Below are 21,403 nucleotides of genomic sequence, written 5' to 3'. Positions count from 1 at the left end.
AAACCAACAGACTTCGGTAAGGCATTTGTCCCATCATCATTCATCCTCATTGTCATGATTAACCCATGAGGCAGACCAGCAATGCAATAAATATATATATATATATATATATATATATATATATATATATATATATAAATATATAAATATATATATACACACACACAGTAAAACCTCGTTAATCCAGACAGGCAAAAGGCAAAAAAATAAAAGCAGAATGCAAGGTTTTAAATGTGGCTTGAAGTCAACAAGAGAACTTCCCAAAGAAAAGGCAGTCAACCACTTATGAAATTCTGTTTCCCGCAGACTTTGTACTGTATAGTGTATTTAGGCCTATGCCCTTTAAATACACCATAATAAACATGTTTTGTTGCTATAAACGGAGTTTTAATGCACTTTCTACTGTTCTTTTAGGTTATTTCAGTTAGTCCGGACTTTCGTTAAACTGGTCAGCGTATCCCCCCCCCATTAGTCTGGATTAAAGAGGTTTTACTGTATGTAGAAAAGTACAGACTGGTCACCTGCTAATAATTACTCTGCTTACATCCCTAAGGGTTATACCACACAGATAGCATGATTCATCCTTGCATGTACCATTGTGTTCACCCTGAATATGTAGATGTTCATCTTCAGAGTAAGGGTGCGATTTCTGACAAGGAATTTTTAATAGTCTGTTTTGCAGGATCATAATTATGGAGCTCCCCCACCCCCAACTCCCCCCTTGTCTCCTCTGCCAGTACATCACTCGTCTCCTCCAAAATCTCCTATTTTATCAACCAAAGCATCTGCTCCTGTAGGACGGAGTCCAAGTCCTGTACATTCTGCTTCTCAAAATATTCCTATGCTGAACGTTATGGACGAGGATTCTCGAGCAAGCATCGTTAGCAGCATAGCGGGTGATCCAGAACCAGAAGGGGAGGAGACGGAAACTGCTCCAGAGGGTGAAGGTGAAGAGGAAGATAGTGTAACAAGATGTGTTTGGTAAGTTGAAATGAATATATATTTTTTTACAGTATAGTGAATTTACATTGTTATATGCCTGTACTGGGATTTGATAAAATTGAATATTTGGAAACATAAAATAGTATTGAGCTGTGGTTAAGATTTTTTCAATTTACTTAAGAAATACATCCTTGTATGTGTCAAGTTTTATAAAAATATGAAAGTAATGTGGCTATTCCTTGTGAAGGATGAAGTCTGAAACATTAATTTTTACAGGCATTAAAAATTAAAGCAAGTCTAAATCTCTTGTAAAGTACAGCTTCAGTTTTCATCTTAACTTGCCTTGGCAGGGGATTTTCATTGAATAAAACTTTATATTTTATTAATTTCCAATTATTCCTAAGTACGTAAAGGTTAAGAAAAATAGCACGGTGTCTACTCACCGGGAATTCCTTGAAATCTGGGAAATTATGCATGAATTATTGGATCCGGGAATTATATGTGAATTCTACTCGAATTTTCGTCCATAGACGTGAAAAATTGCAACTTTTATTAATTCAAATGCCATTGAATCTATATATATTAATGCTCTGAGGCAAGTTTTTCACAGTTTAGTTTTTTTATCGAGGAAGAAAAAGCAAAAGCTGCGTGAAAAATAAAACAGAATTCTCTCGGTCCATTTGCTTTGTTAGTGTCCTTTACAGAATAATCTGGCAGACGGAAGATTTTTGCGAGAAATCTTGGAGTTGATAGGTAAATTTGATTTTGAAATTCTTATACAATGAACAATTTTTCGTACATTAATATATAGTGTTACATTTGTGACTTGTGTTTGAGATGTATTTAGAGTCCGAGTATGTGAAATGGCAAATGCAAACTCCGCAACTTAAATGGAATCGCACAGACCCTTTATATTGTAAATATATTTGCATGTGTGTGTGTGTATGTGGGTGGTTAGAGGAGGTAATATGTAAGGTTGATATAGAGAAAACATCTGCTTGTATCCTTGATTTTTTAAAGTTCGCCTTCAAAGCTGGGAATTATACTTGAATTTTATCAAGGTCCTAGTATAGCCACTCTGAATGAGATAAAAGAAAGGTCAAGAATTTTGGATTTGTTATTGTTTTAGACACCCTGCAGAAGAAGAAAACGCCAAAAATACATATTTTTTTTGGTTTAATTTATCTCCTCTATTTGTATATCTCCAGTTTATTGTTTTTACTTCAGTCATATTTCTAAGAGTATATGAGGTGTTTGGAGCACAAGTGACATAACTCTACTTTTCATGGAAATGGTGTTGCATGTGTAACTTAGAACTGTGAAGTATCAACATTGCAATGTTAGAAGTAAGTATCTCCTAAGTTTCAAATTCTTGCTCATAGAGGCACCACTGTGTTTGTGCTCCAACAGCTAAACATAGTACTAAGTTACTTAAATTTGCATTTTTCTCAAAACTGCATTGAATGAAGTTACAGCACTTGTGCCCTGAATCTCTAATGTTATTTCCTCCCTCCTTTAAATTTGATAAATTGGAGTTATTGTTACCTTCATCTGGTTCTCACAAGGTGGTAGTAAGTTCTCAAGATCCTTTATAAAATGGTAGAGATCTCGTGAATAAACTGGGTAAAGCATCTGTGTTTCTTCAATTTTTCCAGTAATATTTCGAGACATTATCTTTGTCAGGGTGAAGAATTGATTCTTTTTGATTGAGTAATCTTAGGTGTAAATTTTCAACTTTGGGGGGGGGGTGTAAGTTTTCCACTTTTTTTGGGGGGGAGGGGCAATATTTCTCTGCTGTGTTGGTTGTGCCATGAATCAAGAAGTTGTAGTGAATAATTCCAGTTCCTAACCTCCGACCAATAATAGATTTTGATGGAGCTGCTTTTTTTTTTTTTTTTTTTTTTTTTTTTTTTTTTTTTTTTTTTTTTTGCTTCTCTCGCAGAATCTTCTTTGTTTTCCGTACATTTCACCATTTCGCAAACATCCACGAGTGTCATCAAGCAAAATAGTTTTCATCTCCACATGAAATACTGCAATTATGCAAGTTAACGTGTGTTACTGAGCAATTCATTTGATAAAAATAATGGTTTAGTAAATTATCTAATGAACCAATACTACATTTGTATTATCAGGAGATAATTAGTATTGATTGCTTAATTTGTCTCGTGTCAAATGTCTTTGTAACCAACCGTTTGGCCATCTGTAGAAAATAGCCTTGTTCAGATAAGACAAGTTATGTTATCAGCTCTGTCCTCTTGACTGCTTCAATTAAAACTAATAAGCATTGTGCTGCATCCCATGAAATAACAGCAGAGAATATAGTTAATGGTCCTGCCAGTGGGCGGAAGCACTCGCATAATCGCCAGTGCACTGAATGGTAGCAAGTTTTTCAGATTGAATCTGAGGTGTGTGTTCGCAACCATTTTTTTGAAATGGTGCAAAGTTTCTATGCATAGAGTCACTTTTTTGGCAAGTGAGAATGTTGGCTTAGGGTTAGGGCTGAGCCAAAACCCACAGTGATACTGGTACCAATGCTGTAAAGTTTTAACAAAAGTTGTACAAATCCTCAACTTCTTTGAAACATGTTGTTTTCAGACGAGGCCACATTCCATCTGTCAGGGTTGTGCTTCACCTCATATTCTCTCTGGTAATTTCCTTGCACTGTAAGGATTAATTTCGTCTCTGCATACCAGAATTCAGTTTGTGCGCACTGCTGCGGAGTCGCCATTATGCTTTATGCAATTGTGGCACCTCATAGTGAGAGAACGGTGAACTTCGAGGTCATGCAATAAAATTCTTTGAGTTTCTCACACTGGCATTCCATTATGTTTCATAACCTTTTAGCAATGATGAATTGAAATGTGGGAGGTTTGAATTGAACACCCTGTACAGTTTTTCCACACAATATTGTTAAGAAATTAATGGAAACTTCGAATTTTACCAAATTTTCAGGATAATTAGACTGCAAAAGTGTCGTGCAGATTTTTGAGGAACCTGTGAAAAATCAAGATGCCAGAAAACGTTTTAGTTCTAGTTATAAGCATTATAATTCTTTACTTGTCTATTTTTCTTCAATAAGTTAAGAAGGTGATTATTAATTTATGCTTTTTATTTACAGTGATTTTGAACACGATGATGGTTATATGATATGCTGTGATAAGTGTTCGTAAGTATTTTTTTTTCTTCAATCTACCTTATTGTTAAGTATTAAGGTGCTTTGTTAGAAATCAACCATAAAGCATGACATGAGGATTGAAAGTAGTTTATGTGCACATTAAATTCACTTTACTTAGTGAAGTATGGGAATAATTATTACATTGATAAAAATATTGTGCAGTGAATAAAATATTCATCAAGATAACAAGATTTAGTTAACAGAAGATGAAAATATAAATACAAATATTAGAGCTGGCAACTATCAGATCATAGGTTAATCACTGATAAACAAAAGCCATCTTGGATAATTCATTTCAACTCTGGTCTTGTAATATGAATGAGAGATTTGACAGAATAATTAGAATTTGTTTGACTTAACAATGTTAGGTTCTTAATTCAAAGGGATAGAAATGATTGATTCTATGTTTGGCAGTTTCATTGTTGCCAGTATTAAGTTGTTATATCTAAAGAATTTAAGCTTGTTTTGTTGTGCATTTGACAGTTACATTTTGGTAAGCTTCTGTCTATTCAACATAATGGAGGGAGTAAGTATTTAGTGTTGATTGATTGGTTTCGTGAGTATTGGGTATATGGTAAATGTCTTTTATATCGGAGACACATTTCTATCGGATATTTTCAGTTTTAAATGGTTCGTACTTACCAATTGTGTATTGCGGAACATAGTTGAAGGTGCCATTATGCTATTTACACGAAAATAACTTTGATTTTTCACATTATAAGTAATTCTTTTGGGTCCTTTCTTCCATTGCGGAACATACAATATGGCACGCACTCGTCATGGATCATCGCACGTCGTGCTTGTGTTTTGTCGATTTGGAGTGGGTATGCAGTGTTTCAACCTTCTTAACCGAAAAATACCTACTTTCATGTTAATTATGTCATCACAAACCATTGACGGATAGCCCCAAAAACCAAGATTAGGTTAGGTAAGCATAGTAAAAAAAAGGTAAAGCGTTCCCCTGTGCTTAGCACCACGCCATGAAGGCGTATAGGGGGTGTGGGGGTAATGCCTCACACTTTCTTGATCCGGTCGTGAGTGGGGGTGATGTGATCAGCACCACACCCCTAACTGCCTTAACTGTACTCTGGTTTCAATAAGGTAACCAAATTTCATCAAAATCTGAGAATGAACTACTATTGCATTAAAACCTGTATTCATTTGATGTTGAATGGCCCAATATCAGATTTTTATTTTTTATTTTTTAATTTTTTTATTACAAGGCAAAGTAGCAGTATGATGAAGTTGGCAAATTTCCTACCTTGTCACGTTACTATACAAATTTATGAAGGTAACTACTATGTAATCAGAGGTAGACAAAACTGAAAAACAATTCAGCCATCGGCCCCTTTTTCTTAGGAGCCAGCATTTTCCTTTTCAAATCATGCTAAGAAAGCCACGAATCCGACTAAGATAAAGCTACAAATTTTGAAATGTGATCTTAAAACATTTGATTAAATGTATTAATTATAATTATGCCTTGTTTCCATATTAAGAACACTAAGATGCTGACCAAGGCAGTTTATATAAAGATTTTAAAACCCTTGACATGTAACGTTTCAGCCCTGTATCCGGGTCTTTCCCAGACTAAGAAGACAAGGAGACAGGGTTGAAACGTTACATGTAAATTGTTTTTAAATCTTTATATAAACTGGCTTGGTTAGCATTTTAGTAGTTTTATTAATTGATACAAAATTGGATTAAAATAAATTAATTCTTGCATGGGAGTCGCCTCCTAAAGAAGGCTATACCGGTAACAGCATGAATAACTATGTCATACTTTCTCATATTTGGCCAGCAGCATTAGAAACATTGATAATGGCATGTTTATTATTCTCATTTAATGATACACGTAACACAGAAAACACACAAACATAACATTACAAGAAAAAACACATACTGTACAGTGGAATGCACAAGTGTTGATTGGCAAATTATCCACGACCATTTTCTTTAATTATTCTCTTGCATCCAACACGTTTTTAAGAAATGGATTTTTACATATATTGGTGCAAGAGTTCTCAGCAGCTTGTTTAGCGTTTTGTTTCAAATTTTGAAACACTCATTGTGTGCAAATAGAATGAACATGGAGATGGACAATCTACTTGGTAATTCTTGTGCATCCCACTGTACTGTGTAGTTTTTGTTTTTTTTAAAAGGTAATGGATATTTCCATAAGCAACCTAAATTTTTTTTAGAACTGAATTTGAAAATTCAGGCACTAGGTAGTAATTTTCAAGTGCCATGCCGACTGCATATCTACCCCTGTATATAATTCAATTTGTATTTTAAAAAAATGCAATTAATTACTGATGAAAATTATTTGTTCCAGTGTGTGGCAGCATGTGGACTGCATGGGAATTGACCGGTCAAATATCCCCGATGAGTATATGTGCGAGCAGTGTCAACCACGAAAGGTGGACAGGCACAGGGCAAGGACATTGCAATTGCGGAAACGCGAGGAACTCAACACAGACTCCAGTTCTTCGGACAGTGTGGAAGAAGCTGTTAGTGTAAGTGCAAGGAGAAGACAAACGCAAAGGAAAAGTGAACCTAAACGAGTGCGAAAACAAAGGAAGGAGTTGCCAAGAGAACAAAAAGTGCGAGAGAGGAGAGCCAATAAGAGACGGGAGAGTAAAGTAGACAGTAAACGAACACCAACAAAGAGAAGGGTAAGACACTACTGTAAGGTGATTTGAAGTTTGTTGGGCAACCAATGCAGAATCTGTCATACATGGATTAGTATGTAGTACGGATGGGACTCGGTACTCTGTTGCTATCAACTGATATAGGCATGAAACCAATTAAATTTGCAAATCCAATGTAGCTATAAATAAATTGTACCATTTTGGTAGTATTTTTATTAGTGCTGAGAGGATACCACTTGGAACTTACACAGATTAATCTCAAAAATGAAAGTTAGGTAAATTTCCCATGCACATTGCACCGTGGCACGAAGTTACATTTAGGATGGATGTAGGGGTAGGTCCCCACACATTCTTGATCTCTTGTCATTTCTGGAGGTGATGTAATCATCACCACACTCCGGCTGTCTTTACCCCTCAGAGTTGCCCCCAGGTACCCATTTATTGGAGGCTGGGTGAACTATGCAGAGACAAGGCCAGAAAAATTCTGACCTTGGAGCACCCACTCTGGGAATCGATTCTGAGTCCCCTGTGTGCAGTCAGACGACCAACTGACTACACCACCATGGTTCCGGAAAGGGCAAAGTAGTTCAGAATAGTTATGAATTTTAATACATAAACCTACATCATAGCAGTCTCCCAATAACTTCATACGAGATACTCATTAAATCAATATCCATTGCTGCCTACAGTTTTTTGTTTTTTTTTCTTTAAATAAGGAAAAATATGTATTTTGCATAATATCAATACTTTGGAACTACTATCCTGTTTTTTAAATATTTATATATATATATATCCTCCCGTCTCCCATATTGACATTCTATTTTTCATTAACAACCAAGACCGCAAAATTTCAACTCATTCCGAGTTTGGCGAGCCTTACAAAACTTGGTTGACTGCAAGGTCTTGCACGTTTAACCTTCAGCAACCAGAAGTGATGTCATATCTTGCAGTAGTTTATTTATTCTCAATTCTGCACCAGCAGTGGACAAATACACAAGAAACATGCAATTTTTTTTTCTATTGTGATCTGTATATTACATAAAATGCAAATTAATTCTTTTTTGTAATGTTACCCATTACATTTGCTTGAGTTATGCTGCACCATTAAAATAAGCAAAAATTGTCATGACTAAATCTCTCATAAATATTTGGCCGAAAGTTGGTCACCCTACCTGTAACGGAAAAGGTATTGGTTGGTATGAGTGATTAAAATCCAAGTAATACTTTATGATACCAATACATTGATATTAGTATCGGCTCGGCCCTATCTTTTATGTTCATAAACATAAATTTGTATGCTATATTTTTGTAATGTAAGTAAGTGTCTGAACATGCTGTCTGGTTTTCAATTCAAAACCCATTGCGGTTACGTTGCTAAATTAATAAGGAACGTTTGCAATATTTTATCAGATCGGTAGACTATCTGCAGAAATTAGTAATATCTGTCCATCCCTACTATATACAGCCATGTTGTTTAAAGTATGATTGTCAACTTACATCATGGTGTCCATTTGTTTATATCTTAAGTTTAGGGAAGTTGTTAGTAACGTCTTGTATTGAACTATGGTCATTATTTCAATTTGGCAATATTATTTCTCTTGGAAGTTTACGGTTCTTACGTGCATATAAACACAATGGTGTAACGTAATAACCGTAAAAGGAGAAGTAATTCTACAATGCAAGCAATATGCACATACAAAAGCAATTTAGTAATGTTTGAGAATCTCGTGTATGTTTGCCTGTGAGGCTTTTGTTTAAACTTTAGATAGAAACATAACTCATATGACATGCCAATATTTTCACACAAATTATGGATACTTTTGGCACATGATATGGTCAGGGCTGGAGGAAAATATATATATATATATATGTGAAGAAAGTGACCATAAGTTGTGTGTGAGTTTTTAAAGTCTGATTTATGCACAGAGGTGACTCAGGTCTGGATCTTCGGTGGATTCCAAGACACTTGTGCCAAGCAGAGTTTATGCGGTGTTAGCTGTGCAGGTAAAATAGCTAATTAATTAGATTAGATTGTGAGAGTGACCATGCCAAACTATGTATTTTATCATTTCATAGTATCAAGTGATACATCAAAATACAGGGGGGTTTCATCTGCCTGCACCTCAGATTTTCAAATTCCAGTTCCCGGTACACTGCTCACTCATTCTCGGTCACGTTTTTAATAAATGGAAGTGCACAGGGAATCCAGAACTGTACTTCCCTGCATAATCATCGCACCCTGATTTTTCATTCCAAAAATTGGTTTATATCTTTTCATCGCGTAATTGTGGGATCTGAGCGTTAAATAACGAAACCAATAATAGCGGGGCAGAATCTTTGGATACAGAAGATTAAATTTTGTAAGTCTGTACTTCGCAAGACTCTAGTAAATTTTCTCAAGTATAATAGTTTGCCCATAATGCACAAATCAATAACGAGTAATGTGTTAAATTTTTTTCAAACTGGAAAAATGTTCACTATACTGTCGCGAAGATGTGCATCGATTTAAACTATATTGAATTTTACATCATGAGTATTCCGTGCATCCTTATCTTGTACCAAAGACAATTCAGTAATAATTGACTTTAAAGTATCAGTAATACCAACATGTTATTATTAAATAAAATTCACATAATTGTCGCACCTCACTTTTTAAGAAGAAAAAATTGTCATAAAATCTGCAACGATTATGTGGTGAAATATGGTAAATTTGGTATGTCCTTTTACAGGGGCCATTCCAGTTCTGTTACAGAAGGAATGTAAATTCTATTTTGCCTAAGAACATAAAAGAGTGTTTCATTGTTTTTCAAACTGGAATTTGAAGCATTGTTCTTCTTCTAAAAGCCGCTGCCTTTGCAAACAGCATGTTCTACATCATCATTACTGGTGTAATGATGTGATGCCAGAACATGTCTGTAGAGAGGATGAATCCAGACCTTCCCAACTGAACCGTATCGCATGAGCTGCTGTTGCCATCGTGTCTTGTCCTACCATCAAATGGCACCTTTTCATTGCGTCACTGTGTTTCGCCAAAGAGTTTTGCTGTAAAACAAGACAAAATCACTTAACTATGGTGGCTTCTATATGGATTCCTTCATTTCAAAGCAGACAAAACTAAAATCTTAGGACTGAGCCAATATTTCATTTATCCACTGATTTTGATACTCAGTGATTTATCCAGAAAATTTCCAGCTGGAGATGTTGGGGTTGATTTAGAACGAAAGCTACCACAAGTTGGACCTTTGAGAAAAATTTTAGGGGAATGATAGTAATGGTGTGTTGGGGGGGGGGGGGGGGCGGTATTGGCTCCACACTACTAAGAACTGTCTGAACAAAAGTCTATGAATTTGCCAAGCTAATGTAAAATTTTATAAAATAAGAGATTATGCAAGATAATAAGTTGTATATTATTTTTATATTATCCTGGATCGTAGTTAAGAGTTTTAGGTTACATGCAAGCAGTACATCAAGTGTTACGTGATTATTTAGATTTGACAATAATCATTTAGACATTAGGGTATGACAAACGTTTGTCACTGACTAAAGAGATTTTCCCCATCTAAATCATAGATTCAGGATTGTTCCCCATTTTTCCCATGTGCATAAGGTTTTTAACCCATGCCTTTTTCATGCAGGGAAGAATGCAGTTGCATTTGAAAATTCATAGTTGAAATCCTCCACATTTTGTTCAATATATTTGGTATTTTGAAGAGTTGCGGCAAAAAGTATTAGACAATTTTGTTTTCTCCATGTGTGATTTTTCTTCATTATTTTAAAGTAAATAAATTTGTAGAATATTTTGTAATTTATGCTTATACTGGGTGTCCCATGTAAAACCGGCCCGGCGTATGTTTCCATGCAGAACAGACAGACCGGTTTTACATGGGATACCCAGCATATTGATGTTATTACCAAAGTAGAATACAAAGTCAGTTTGAGTGCTACATGATCTTGTAATCCTAGAATACAAATACCCATTACTTTATCTCCCTTCTACATTTTCAGTTCTTAATTTTTGATAAATATGTTTGCAGTTTTGACCACTGTTGTATTTTGGACGCAATTTTTTGCAAGATTAGCTCCCTCTCTCTTCAAGAATTTAGCCCAATATACTTTATGTAATGGGTTGTGATAGAACCACAGAAAGTTTAGACATTCATACAGTGGGACTTCGGTTACAATTATTTTTTTATGGGCCTGGGACTATTGCAGGGGAAATGTATAATCTGGGAGAATTTTATTTTTTGTTTCATTGAGGCTAGAAATGCAAAATGTAGATCCAGGAACATACAATCACTAGATTGTAAAGTTAATTAAATTGTCATGTGTAAAATTCTGATTAGATTATTTTATGATGACTTAGCTCCATGCTGTCTAAGAGTGTGACAGTTGGCAACCATTATAGTGAAGATGAAGCCACATTTGATCAAAACTACAAGAGTGGTCAAGAAATCACCAAAGTATTTGATGTTCATTTATTTTATTTAGTGTGTGTGTGTTCTCACATGATCTTTTGAATGCAACATTTTAACAGACTAAGCGGAAAATGACCATGGATCAGGTGGATGAGGAAACGCAAGACTCTTGGGACCATGCGACGATGCAGTTGCGGCAGTGGATTGATAACTATGAAGAAGCTGTTACAAATCACTACTCCCCGGAACTGAGGGCTCGCATCGGGAGCATCAAAGTGAATGGAATCCACTCTGACTTCAGGACAATTCACGGGGCTGCAAAATGCCGGACAAATCTCCTCGAGCCTGGAGTTAAGGTTTGTATTTTGATTCTTTCCATTCTGTAAGACGTGGCTAGACCATAGACCTTTACTCGTTTCAAGGATTTCCACAAATATTTTAGATTCAGAGATTTTTATCTATTTAGAATTTCCACACAATGTTTGGGAGAATTGTCATGCTCATTGAATGGGTAAGATGTTTGCAATAGTTTCAAGGGCTGTGTTGTGACACCTAATATTTTTAATGTGAATGTTATAGGATTGCTTCATATTTCCAAACTGCAACCAGCTTTTCTTGAAATACAATTCTTTAAAAATTATTTACAACACTGAGATAAGAGAATGATACAATTCTTTAAAAATTATTTACAACACTGAGATAAGAGAATGATCTTGAATACAGCACACTAGTTGTAGAGCACATAATTAACTATGCAGTGATGTATGCAGGTATATATGGATTCTGAATTTTTGCATAGGCTGTTTGATGTAAATATGGTAGATAGAAATTTGTGGAAATTAGTAGTTGTATGGAGTGATCGGCAAGTTCAGTTATTGGGTAATTATTTCATCTACCAGCTTATTTTCCTTGAGTCAAAATGCTATGAGTAGGGACATTGAATTATCGCGATGCGCAAAATCGCGAAATGTGAAAAAAAGATGCAATTTTGAACATTCTGCACGTAACTACACCCCCAATGATGAAATATGCATGAGTTTTTTTTCGGGAAGTAATGCGAAATGTATGCTTTTCCACAAAATAAATGCTTTTTCATGAAATATCATCAAATTAAGTAGAAAACACGCAAAAACCGACAATCGAGGTTGTGCGCGCAAACTGTTGATTTGTAACGAAACGTTCGCCTAAAGTTTCCTACCACTTGCAGCTGAAGAATGTTTTATCTTCGTTCACATCAGGAAGACGATGCACATTGGGATTTCCCATGCACATAATCTCAGTTCGAAAACTTTGCTCCCTGTCGAGCTGCATTCCTTTCTTCCCCCGAATGTCTACTCAACTTCCAGTTTCATTGAACTTGCTAGCTGTAGCAGCCATAAGATTAGTCTGTTCCCGCACATCAAGGGAAACAATGGTGTCATTTGTGTTCAGTCATGAATGAATTTTTTTTATCATCATGTGATTTTCAAAATGTGTTTCTGTATGTGCAGTACTGATTATTTTATTTGTTGGACAGCAAGGATATCCTTTAAATACATACAATGAATAAATCACTTGAGATATGCAATTTAGAAATGAAGTGATTTTGTGTTGGTGTTTTCTTTTTGGGACAGCTAAGTACTTGTGTATGTGTACAGTATATAAAAATGAAGTAGATTATCAATTTATAGCTCTTTTGTATGTTTTTTCCTCTCATAATGAAAAAGTGTGTGCCAATTTTTTTTCCACCGCTGGTATATACCGCTGATCTAACCTTTTATTTACCATAAATTTGTCTCCCAAGCTATCAGTTATGAATCTGAATAGTACTATGTTAGTATCAACCAATGGTTTGATATCAGTGATGTCGCTGATAATCTTACATATCAGGTTTTTCTTTACAGTCTGTATTGTTAATGTACAATTCTACCATTTTCCGCTCTTCAAGTCATTTTCATTATTATTTTGTGTAAATATAATACAAAGTACATAGTCTTACCTATAAATAAAGACACAAACCCAAAAGAGCATACAGCATATAAATATGTGATATAAAGGGAAGAATAGATAACTCACTACTACTCGACAGGAACTTAACTGCAGTAAGTCACCCTTTGCTGTGTATTCTTCCATTTAAAAAAGAACTAAATGCTTACATTTTCCGCGAAGCTGTTTTACATTATTTTCTATTAATTTCGGTAGCCACTACCTTGATTACCTATATAAATGCTTATGTAATTCTGTTTTCTAAGGGAAAGAATGAAAATTAAATAATAAGTTCAACAAATGTTCTTTTATATATACTGTAACCTTTTAATTTCTTCCAGATTTTATTGTCTACTTCAAATCTCTCACCAAATCAACCCATCATTGAAATTAGGGGGAAATATATGTTGGCTACGCAGTATCGCCAACAAGCTTTGGTTTTATCGAAGAGGTATCCGCCATTTATATTTTTCTATCAGCTTCCTAAAGATGGAGCTGAAGTTTGTGTAGATGCAAGAACGTATGGAAATGATGCAAGGTTCATCAGGCGGTCTTGCAAACCTAATGCCGAGGTATGTCTTTTATTAATTCTTATCATCGTTATTCTAATTAGAGTTAATTTGTTGCATTTTATCTGCTAGTTTGATCTGGCATTACTTTACTTAAGGTAAACTGTTTTGGATGATATAACTTACTAGCAAGGAACCTGCATTTGTGCATCTTGTTGCATGAAATTCTGCAACTGCGGTCCCTGTGGAAAAGCAAAGCAGACTTTGCATCAGGAAATTTGTTAAGGAATTTTTCACATTGTAGGACAAATCTGTAATGTTAAATTTGTCGCAAGAATATTTATAGTTTGTGATTTTGTCTGACAGTAGTGTTATGTAGCTCTCTAGACCACATTCTAACGTATGACTTTCACAATTCTGCATTTTAGCTGTTATCAGACACAAGGGTTGGGACAGATTAATCGGTACTCTATCGGTATTAGCCGATATAGGCATATCGGTTTATTGGTTGGCCAAAATTTCATAAACTGATTTTTATTGCGGGATCAACTTGGTAACCACAGCTACCATCCAAATCCAGATGAATTTGAATTGTTCTTTTAAGTCCACTTTATGCACAGAAAGGCCAATCGGGACTGGGCCTACAATTTAAAGTGGGATCCGATACCACTGTGCTTTCAATTCCACCGGGAATTACAAGGCGATGATGTTACCGCTACGCCATCGGGAGGCCACTACCATCCAAAGGGAACTAATATATGTCTACTGCTTGGCTGGCACATGTTGATATTCTGAGCAAGTAGCTGTAGGAACCTGAAATAAAGAAATCAGTTCCATGAAAAAACTAACTTGCCTCTTCAGAGTATGTATTATAGGAATCACAATTTCTTTCATTCCTTCATAATGCTATTAGTTGTTATCCCTATGAATACAGATGGGGGACAAAATAATACGAACACCTGTGAATGTAGAGAAAATCTTTATTAATAGGGGGTTGGACCACTCTCTGACTGAAGTACACTTTGTATGCGACGTGGGATGGACGCATAGAGGTCATGCACAATGTTTAAGGGAATATGGAGCCATTCTTCCTCCAGAGCAGTCTCTAATTCCGAAAGTGTGGCTGGAGGCGGACTTCGAGCACGAAGTTTGGACTCCAAATATCCCCACAAATGTTCTATAATGTTCAGGTCAGGAGACTGTGGGGGCCATTCAAGATGTCCTACTTCATCGTCATGTTCTTCAAACCATATTTGGACAGACCCAGCAGTGTGGATAGGAGCGTTGTCGTCTTGAAAAAAACGGTCGGTCCCCAGGAAATAAAGTCTGGACAAAAGGATGGAGATGATCCCCCAGAATGCTGCGATAGTGACTGGCATTGATCTTCCCATGCAGAAAAACAAGTGGTCCCACACCATGCCAAGATATCGCGCCCCATACCATAATGGACCCACCTCCATGCTTCACAGTCGGCAAGAGGCAGTCAGGATGAAATGCATCTCGAGGCGTTCTCCACACATAAACGTGCCCCGTGGTCTGAAATAACGTGAATGTTGATTCATCAGACCAGATGACTTGTTGCCACTGCTGTGGGGACCAACTTCTGTGAGCTCTGCACCATTGGCGTCGCTTGACAGCATTACATGATGTCACCAATGGCTTACGAATTGCCACTTGGCCATGAATGTTTGCAGCATGGAGTTCCCTTTTGACAGTTTTGGTTGAAATGGGGTCCTGGAGATGCCTGTTCATTTCAGATGTTATCTCGGATAACGATTGCTTGTGCTTTCGGGCCACTATGCGCTTCAACACCCTCCTATCCCGAGCAGCAAGCTTTGTCTTTCGTCCACTGTTGTGCTTTGAAGATGCCATCTTACCTTGTGTTGTGTACACTGTCATAACGGCTGATACTGTGCTCCTTGCACACCCAACAAGCTTTGAGGTTTCAGTCACCGTGGCTCCAGCTGAACGTGCTCCAACAATCTTGCCTCTTTGGAACTCTGTCAGGTCTGACATTGCAGTGTCTCTGAGAGCGTATGATAGATGAATGCACCACCAATGACTGCTGTTGGCAAACTAATACCTTCCCCTTCACAGCCACTAGGTGGCAGACTTCAGTGCCAGGTGGTGCTGCTGTACTGCCGGTGTGAAATGTGGCATACTTTTTCACAGGTGTTCGTATTATTTTGTCCCCCATCTGTATATAATCAGAGTTTTTCTAAGGTAAAGCTCATTCAAGTATTGTTCACAAAGTTAATGGTGTGAAAATGTCTATCAGCTTCTAAATTAGATATTTGTACTTTGAGTAAGATCAGTACACTATCAGGATTGATAACTTTTACATCTATTATCTATTGTTAACAGTGGAAGAACAGAACACTGATGCAGCTTTGTTTCCATTTAGGTCTCTCTCTTCCTTAGCTTATAAATTTTAATGGTTCCACTGTATAAGTATTAAAAGTTTGAACAAAATGAACCAGGTATAAGCCAGTACTTAATAACACCATCTGAAACGTTGTTTAATTAATTTATGTTATGAACTTAAATCAAGAAGGATTAAGATGGGGAGACCATGTGCCACGGCACGTATGGGAGAGGAAATAAGACTTTACAAGATTCTTGCTGGGAAACCTGATGGTAAGGGACCTGTAAAACAAAGATGAAGGGATAACGTTGAGATGGACTTAAAGAAATTGTTAAGGATGGAAATGATTGGATTGATCTTGCCTAGGATAGGGACAGATGGAAGGCTCGTGTTGCTGCAGCCATAAACCTTTGGGTTTAAGAAGGTTAGAGAGTTTGTTAGTTATGAGCCAATGGAATCCACTGATCCTTTCACAGTAAAGTTTATATTAATTTCTATAATTGTATAATGGTACCTGCAGTGACACCTTGTATTTATTGAGAGTGTACAATCACAAAATCAGGATATTATGTGTACTCTATGTGGTATTTTCCTTGTAAATTAATATTGTGCATTTTTGTTTGTTTTAAAGGTTCGACATTGTATAGAGAAAGGAACATTGCATTTGTACATTGTAGCTTCTACATCTATAGACAGAAATGCAGAAATCACTGTACCTCATGATCAGAAGGACATAATATCACCATCATCATGTGCGTGCAATTCTAAACTTTGCACAGCATTTGTGGTGGTGAAGAAAAATGGTTTCACAGAAACAGAGTAAGTCAGTGTCCCTTTCTTGATTCCATAGTAATAGTTTTCGGAAGTTCTAGTGTGTTGATCGGCAACAATGACGCTTTGGAGTTTTCTTTGTGTGTAAGAATTGAAGTTATTTTGGGGAGGATCATTGTTCCACAGTTTTATGATCAGTAGATCCACAAGATTTTGGTAAAAAAGAAATTTGGAAAATGTAGGGATCAAAGGCTGTATTTAAAATTACATTTCGCTGTTAAAATGGTGAATAAAACTAAATTTGATTTTGAAAATGCTCTTATTATACAGTTTTTTTCTCTTCTAATAGCACATTTATGTAGTTGTCAGAGTATTAAGTTTATTCCTATGTAAGGAGTCCATTTTTGCTTCTCAAATATTTAGAGCTAAATTAATCAATTTTCCACAATTTGCATAACTTGCAGGATAATTCAGACTTTTAAAAAATGGCACGTCGGTAAATAAACTCTAAATTTCATGTTTATTTCATGACAAAACATGATATGAAAATGCACCTCACACCTTACAGAGTCAGTAACGACTGGAAGATATTGATTTTGTAATGAAATGTGAGCTATTTTTATATTTCTATGAAATTCTTTGAATATTTTGATTCGAAACTAGAAAATTGATTTGCAACTGAATATTTCATTGTTAACATATTGGTGCTAGTAACCAGTGAAAGTATCCATATTAGTTCTCAAAGTACCATCGGCTAAGCCTAAATTTTTGAAACTTATTTTTGTGTAGATATAGTTGGATGCATAGTGATGATTAATTCTATTTTCTAGGAGAGACAGGAGAAGAAGAGGGAGAAGAACAACATCGTCAGAAGATGGAGAACCTCCACCTTCAATTCCCAACTTGAGACGATCAGCACCAAAATCTCCAACAAAAATTCCTCCACCTATCATCAAAGAATCGGCTGATGCCTCACGATCAGAAAGTGAATGTGACACAGCAAGTGAGAAAAGGAAAATGGTAAGTTTAGGACATAATAGCTCTTTCCTGCAGTTAATTTTGTGTTTCAAACGCATGACAGATTCAGAAGAAGAGAGTTGTTAGTGGAATCAATCGGTTTGTTTTATTTTGTTTGCAGATCAGTTGCATATTCTCCCGTTACTTAGTTTGGCAGTTAACCTTTACTCTGCGGAGGGAGTCGTCAGAAAGTAACCCCGGTTTCGCCGACACCTTTTGGCGCGAATTTGAAATTCGTACACTTATTTGACAAAAAATGTTATAACTCTTAAACTATTTGACCAATCTACTTCGGGTAACTTTTGTTTTGCAGCTAGAACATCAGGGCATGCAACGGTGCAGAAATCAAAATGCCAAAGCCAATAAGAGGGGTTGGGTGGGCCGCGACCCCCAACTTCCAATGAAAAAATCATAAATATGGGGAGTTAGCCACCTCTTCCCTGCTATTTTGGGAAGGGGATGCAAACTTTAGCCTTATTTTCAAAGAATGGTAATTTCTCAAAGTCATTTCATGTTCTGGGTGCATTACAAGTTGAGAAATTATCGACTATGTGAAACGAAAAATAGCTAATTTGCATATTGCTAATAAAATTATCACCCAGGAACATGAAATGACTTTCATTCGGTTGAGAAAGGACCATTCTTTGAAAATGAGGCTAAAGTTTCCTTCCCCTTCCCAAAATAGTGGGGAAGAGGGAGCAAACTACCCATTTTTGATTTTTTTTCATTGAAAGTTGGGGGTTGCAGCCCACCCAACCCCTCTTATTGGCTTTGGCATTTTGATTTCTGCACGGTTGCATGCCCTGATGTTTTAGCTGCAAGACAAAAGTTAGCCAAAGTAGATTGGTCAAATAGTGTACAAATTTAAAATTCGCGCCAAAAGGCCTCGGCGACTTTCTGACTACCCCTCGGCAGAGATTTATTATTTTTCTTTTAGCCATTCTTCATAAGTTGGGTCAATACACTCATTATGACTAATTCGCATAATAAAAGAGCAGGAATTTTGTAATCAGCTGCATGGTCGATTTTTGAACCAAATTACGAGTAGCACCTTATATTCGATGGTCGAAAAATTTACCAAAATACGAGTAAAGATTAACCAACCTTATGGAATTTGATGAATAAATTCTTTCTTGTTATCAACCAGGTCAATTCGAGGACTAACAGAAATTGCTGATGCATTAACAATCGAAAGCTCGAAAACTGCTCCAAAACTGACCTGTTCTATAGCCCGAGAAAATGTATTCATCATCGCCAGGAAAGCTTCAAGATTTACTTTATAGAATTCGCTGAAAATTTTCAAGTTGTCGCACTTCTATTTATGTTTTATTTGAATACCTGCATTGGTGTTTTATTTTTATTATATCTAATAAATATATACAATAAATAAGAATTAGTGATAAAGGAGGTCAATTATTCGGAATATGCCACTGTTGCACATTTATTGCAGACAATACTAATAAAATTTTACCTTTTTTGGTCCAAATTAGCCAAGGTAGATCTTAAATTATATGCCAGAATAAGGTGTGCATAAAGTGACACATGCCTTTTAAAATATATAATAAGAGACTTCACATATTGCTTTTTTGAGACCAAGTTGAGGCACATTACACAACAGTTTGGATTCCACTTTAAACTGTTGGTCGAGTCCCGACTTAAAACAAATTTCCGTAAGACTGAAAGATGATATTTAATATCTATTTACACTTATTATATTTAATCATAAGCTCTATGATTCAGATTTAATATATGGAACTGACCAACAAAAAACATTGACAATACCTCAGCTTTAACATTACAAAGGATTGCAATTGCCAGAAGAAAGTTTGATTGTGTAAATGATGACTATTGAAAGAACCACTAAACGTTTTAATAAGACCCTCGTTAAGAGTTCCACAGCGGATGGTGGCAGAGGCCATCGAAATTAATAGAACCTCTACAAGTAAGTTTTTGCGGATAAATATTAGAAACTTGCCTACATCTTATTATCAACACAGTGTTTTATTTCCCGAACATGAATAGAAAGTTTTATTTAGCATTGGCCAAGGGGACTAATATAGAAACACATTCATATTAGCAGCATTGAATCTTCCTTGAGATTTATATACATAGATGTGATGTTTGTTATTGATTGTAGGAACAATAAGATGAAGGGTGTGGCATAAAATGGGCTTTTAAAAAGTGCAATGAAACTAATACTACATTTTATTTTTAAAAAAATACAAACACATCAACTATACTCTTAAACATTGCCATTTGCGAAATATGCACAGTCACGTACATATTTTGAAAATTTCGTCCCTCACGTGACCACCATTTCATCCTTGACACTAGGACAATCTGCGACTGAAATCGGCCATGGCACGTTCCAACATCTGAGACGTGCCGGTTTCTGCTTCAATGCACTTCCCATAGCTTCAAAGTTCTTCACTCACATCCTGATTTCATTGACCGATGGAATAAGATCATGTCTCCCAAGATTAAAATAAAAGACCCATTTTTATGCCACACCCTGTATATTGCCTTAATAGTTACATTTCCTGACAAGGATGTTACATTAAACAGATTTTGAGCTATTAAAAGTAGTTGTTGAAACTTGGAATTGACTTTGCAAAAAGTACTTTAATCTCATATTGATTTTGCTGTGATGATGGCATTCACCTTAACTTTTTTAGACTCGTGAGGAGCGCAAGATGGAGGCTATTATGAAAGCCTTTGAGAGGCTTGAAAAGGCTGAACAGCGAAAACAGGAGGTGTTGGCCAGACAAGCCCAAAAGAAAGATCACGATTCACCAAAGAAAGAAGATGAAATCAAGAAGGAAGAATTGGAGATAGAAGAAGAGAAACCTGAAATTCCCAAAGTTCAAATTGTAGATGCCATAAAACCTATTCCAGAAAGGCCAAGGAGAAAGGGGTAATTTAAATTAAGCTCTTTTTGTCTGTGTGTTATTGTTTTTGTCATGGTGGTCGTCTGTGCTACATCAAGGGTTACATATCATGTGTGAAATAAACTATTTCAGGGAGATAGCATAGTTACATTTCTCCACAAAGGTTTCAGTATGAGTTAGTTGAACAAAACATGTAACCCAAGATATGATTTTGACAGTTTTGTTGAACCATTGTTGAATTGGCAAAACTCCAGAGATCAAGATTTGATTCCTGATTGCTCCACAGTTTTCAATAACGTTTCTCTACTGTTTAAGTATCTTCTACTATTATTTTTTTTCAAATAAAGGGTTATTAATATAAAACGGATACATTTCATTACCAATGTATGTCAACAATAATCAAGCTAGCAACAACATCTGAAATGTAACATAGGTGTGGGAGTTTAATAATCTTTACATGCTGAAAATTTCCTCCCCTCCAGACACACTGTTCCATATTCTTGGCTGTTCATTTGAGTATTGTTAAAATTTGTTATTATTTGCAAGTTGGTTCATCCCTGCTAATTTTGACAACAGAAATTTAGAGAAAACAATAAGAAAAACTGATATATTTAGGAAAGTACCCTTTGCTTTTAATTTTGCTTTAAGTGGGGTAAACGTAAAGTTACTTCACGTGTTAGTCTCCAGTAACTTAAAGTAAGCTAAAGT

The 21,403-nt window shown here is 36.0% G+C and overlaps 2 protein-coding genes across 7 annotated transcripts in view; one reads left to right on the top strand and one right to left on the bottom strand.

Annotated features, from left to right (window-relative positions):
- Positions 1 to 21,403, bottom strand: part of LOC145979723 (protein anon-73B1) — a 110,688-nt gene that overhangs the window by 48,455 nt on the left and 40,830 nt on the right. The window lies entirely within an intron of this gene.
- upSET (SET domain-containing protein upSET) overlaps positions 1 to 21,403 on the top strand; it is an 82,106-nt gene that overhangs the window by 41,533 nt on the left and 19,170 nt on the right. For 5 of the 6 annotated variants that reach the window (XM_083112696.1, XM_083112695.1, XM_083112698.1 and 2 more), the window contains 8 exons: positions 671 to 981; positions 4,061 to 4,108; positions 6,450 to 6,789; positions 11,300 to 11,536; positions 13,487 to 13,717; positions 16,651 to 16,838; positions 17,621 to 17,810; positions 20,483 to 20,721. In XM_083112696.1, the coding sequence (XP_082968822.1) occupies positions 671 to 981; positions 4,061 to 4,108; positions 6,450 to 6,789; positions 11,300 to 11,536; positions 13,487 to 13,717; positions 16,651 to 16,838; positions 17,621 to 17,810; positions 20,483 to 20,721 (1,784 nt within the window). The remainder of the gene's footprint in view (positions 1 to 670; positions 982 to 4,060; positions 4,109 to 6,449; positions 6,790 to 11,299; positions 11,537 to 13,486; positions 13,718 to 16,650; positions 16,839 to 17,620; positions 17,811 to 20,482; positions 20,722 to 21,403) is intronic. The other variant, XM_083112694.1, reaches the window with a different exon arrangement.

This window comes from Lepisma saccharinum, chromosome 26 (assembly GCF_977018435.1).
Source record: "Lepisma saccharinum chromosome 26, izLepSacc3.1, whole genome shotgun sequence".
Taxonomy (NCBI): domain Eukaryota; kingdom Metazoa; phylum Arthropoda; class Insecta; order Zygentoma; family Lepismatidae; genus Lepisma; species Lepisma saccharinum.
This window is presented reverse-complemented; position numbering and strand designations above follow the sequence as displayed.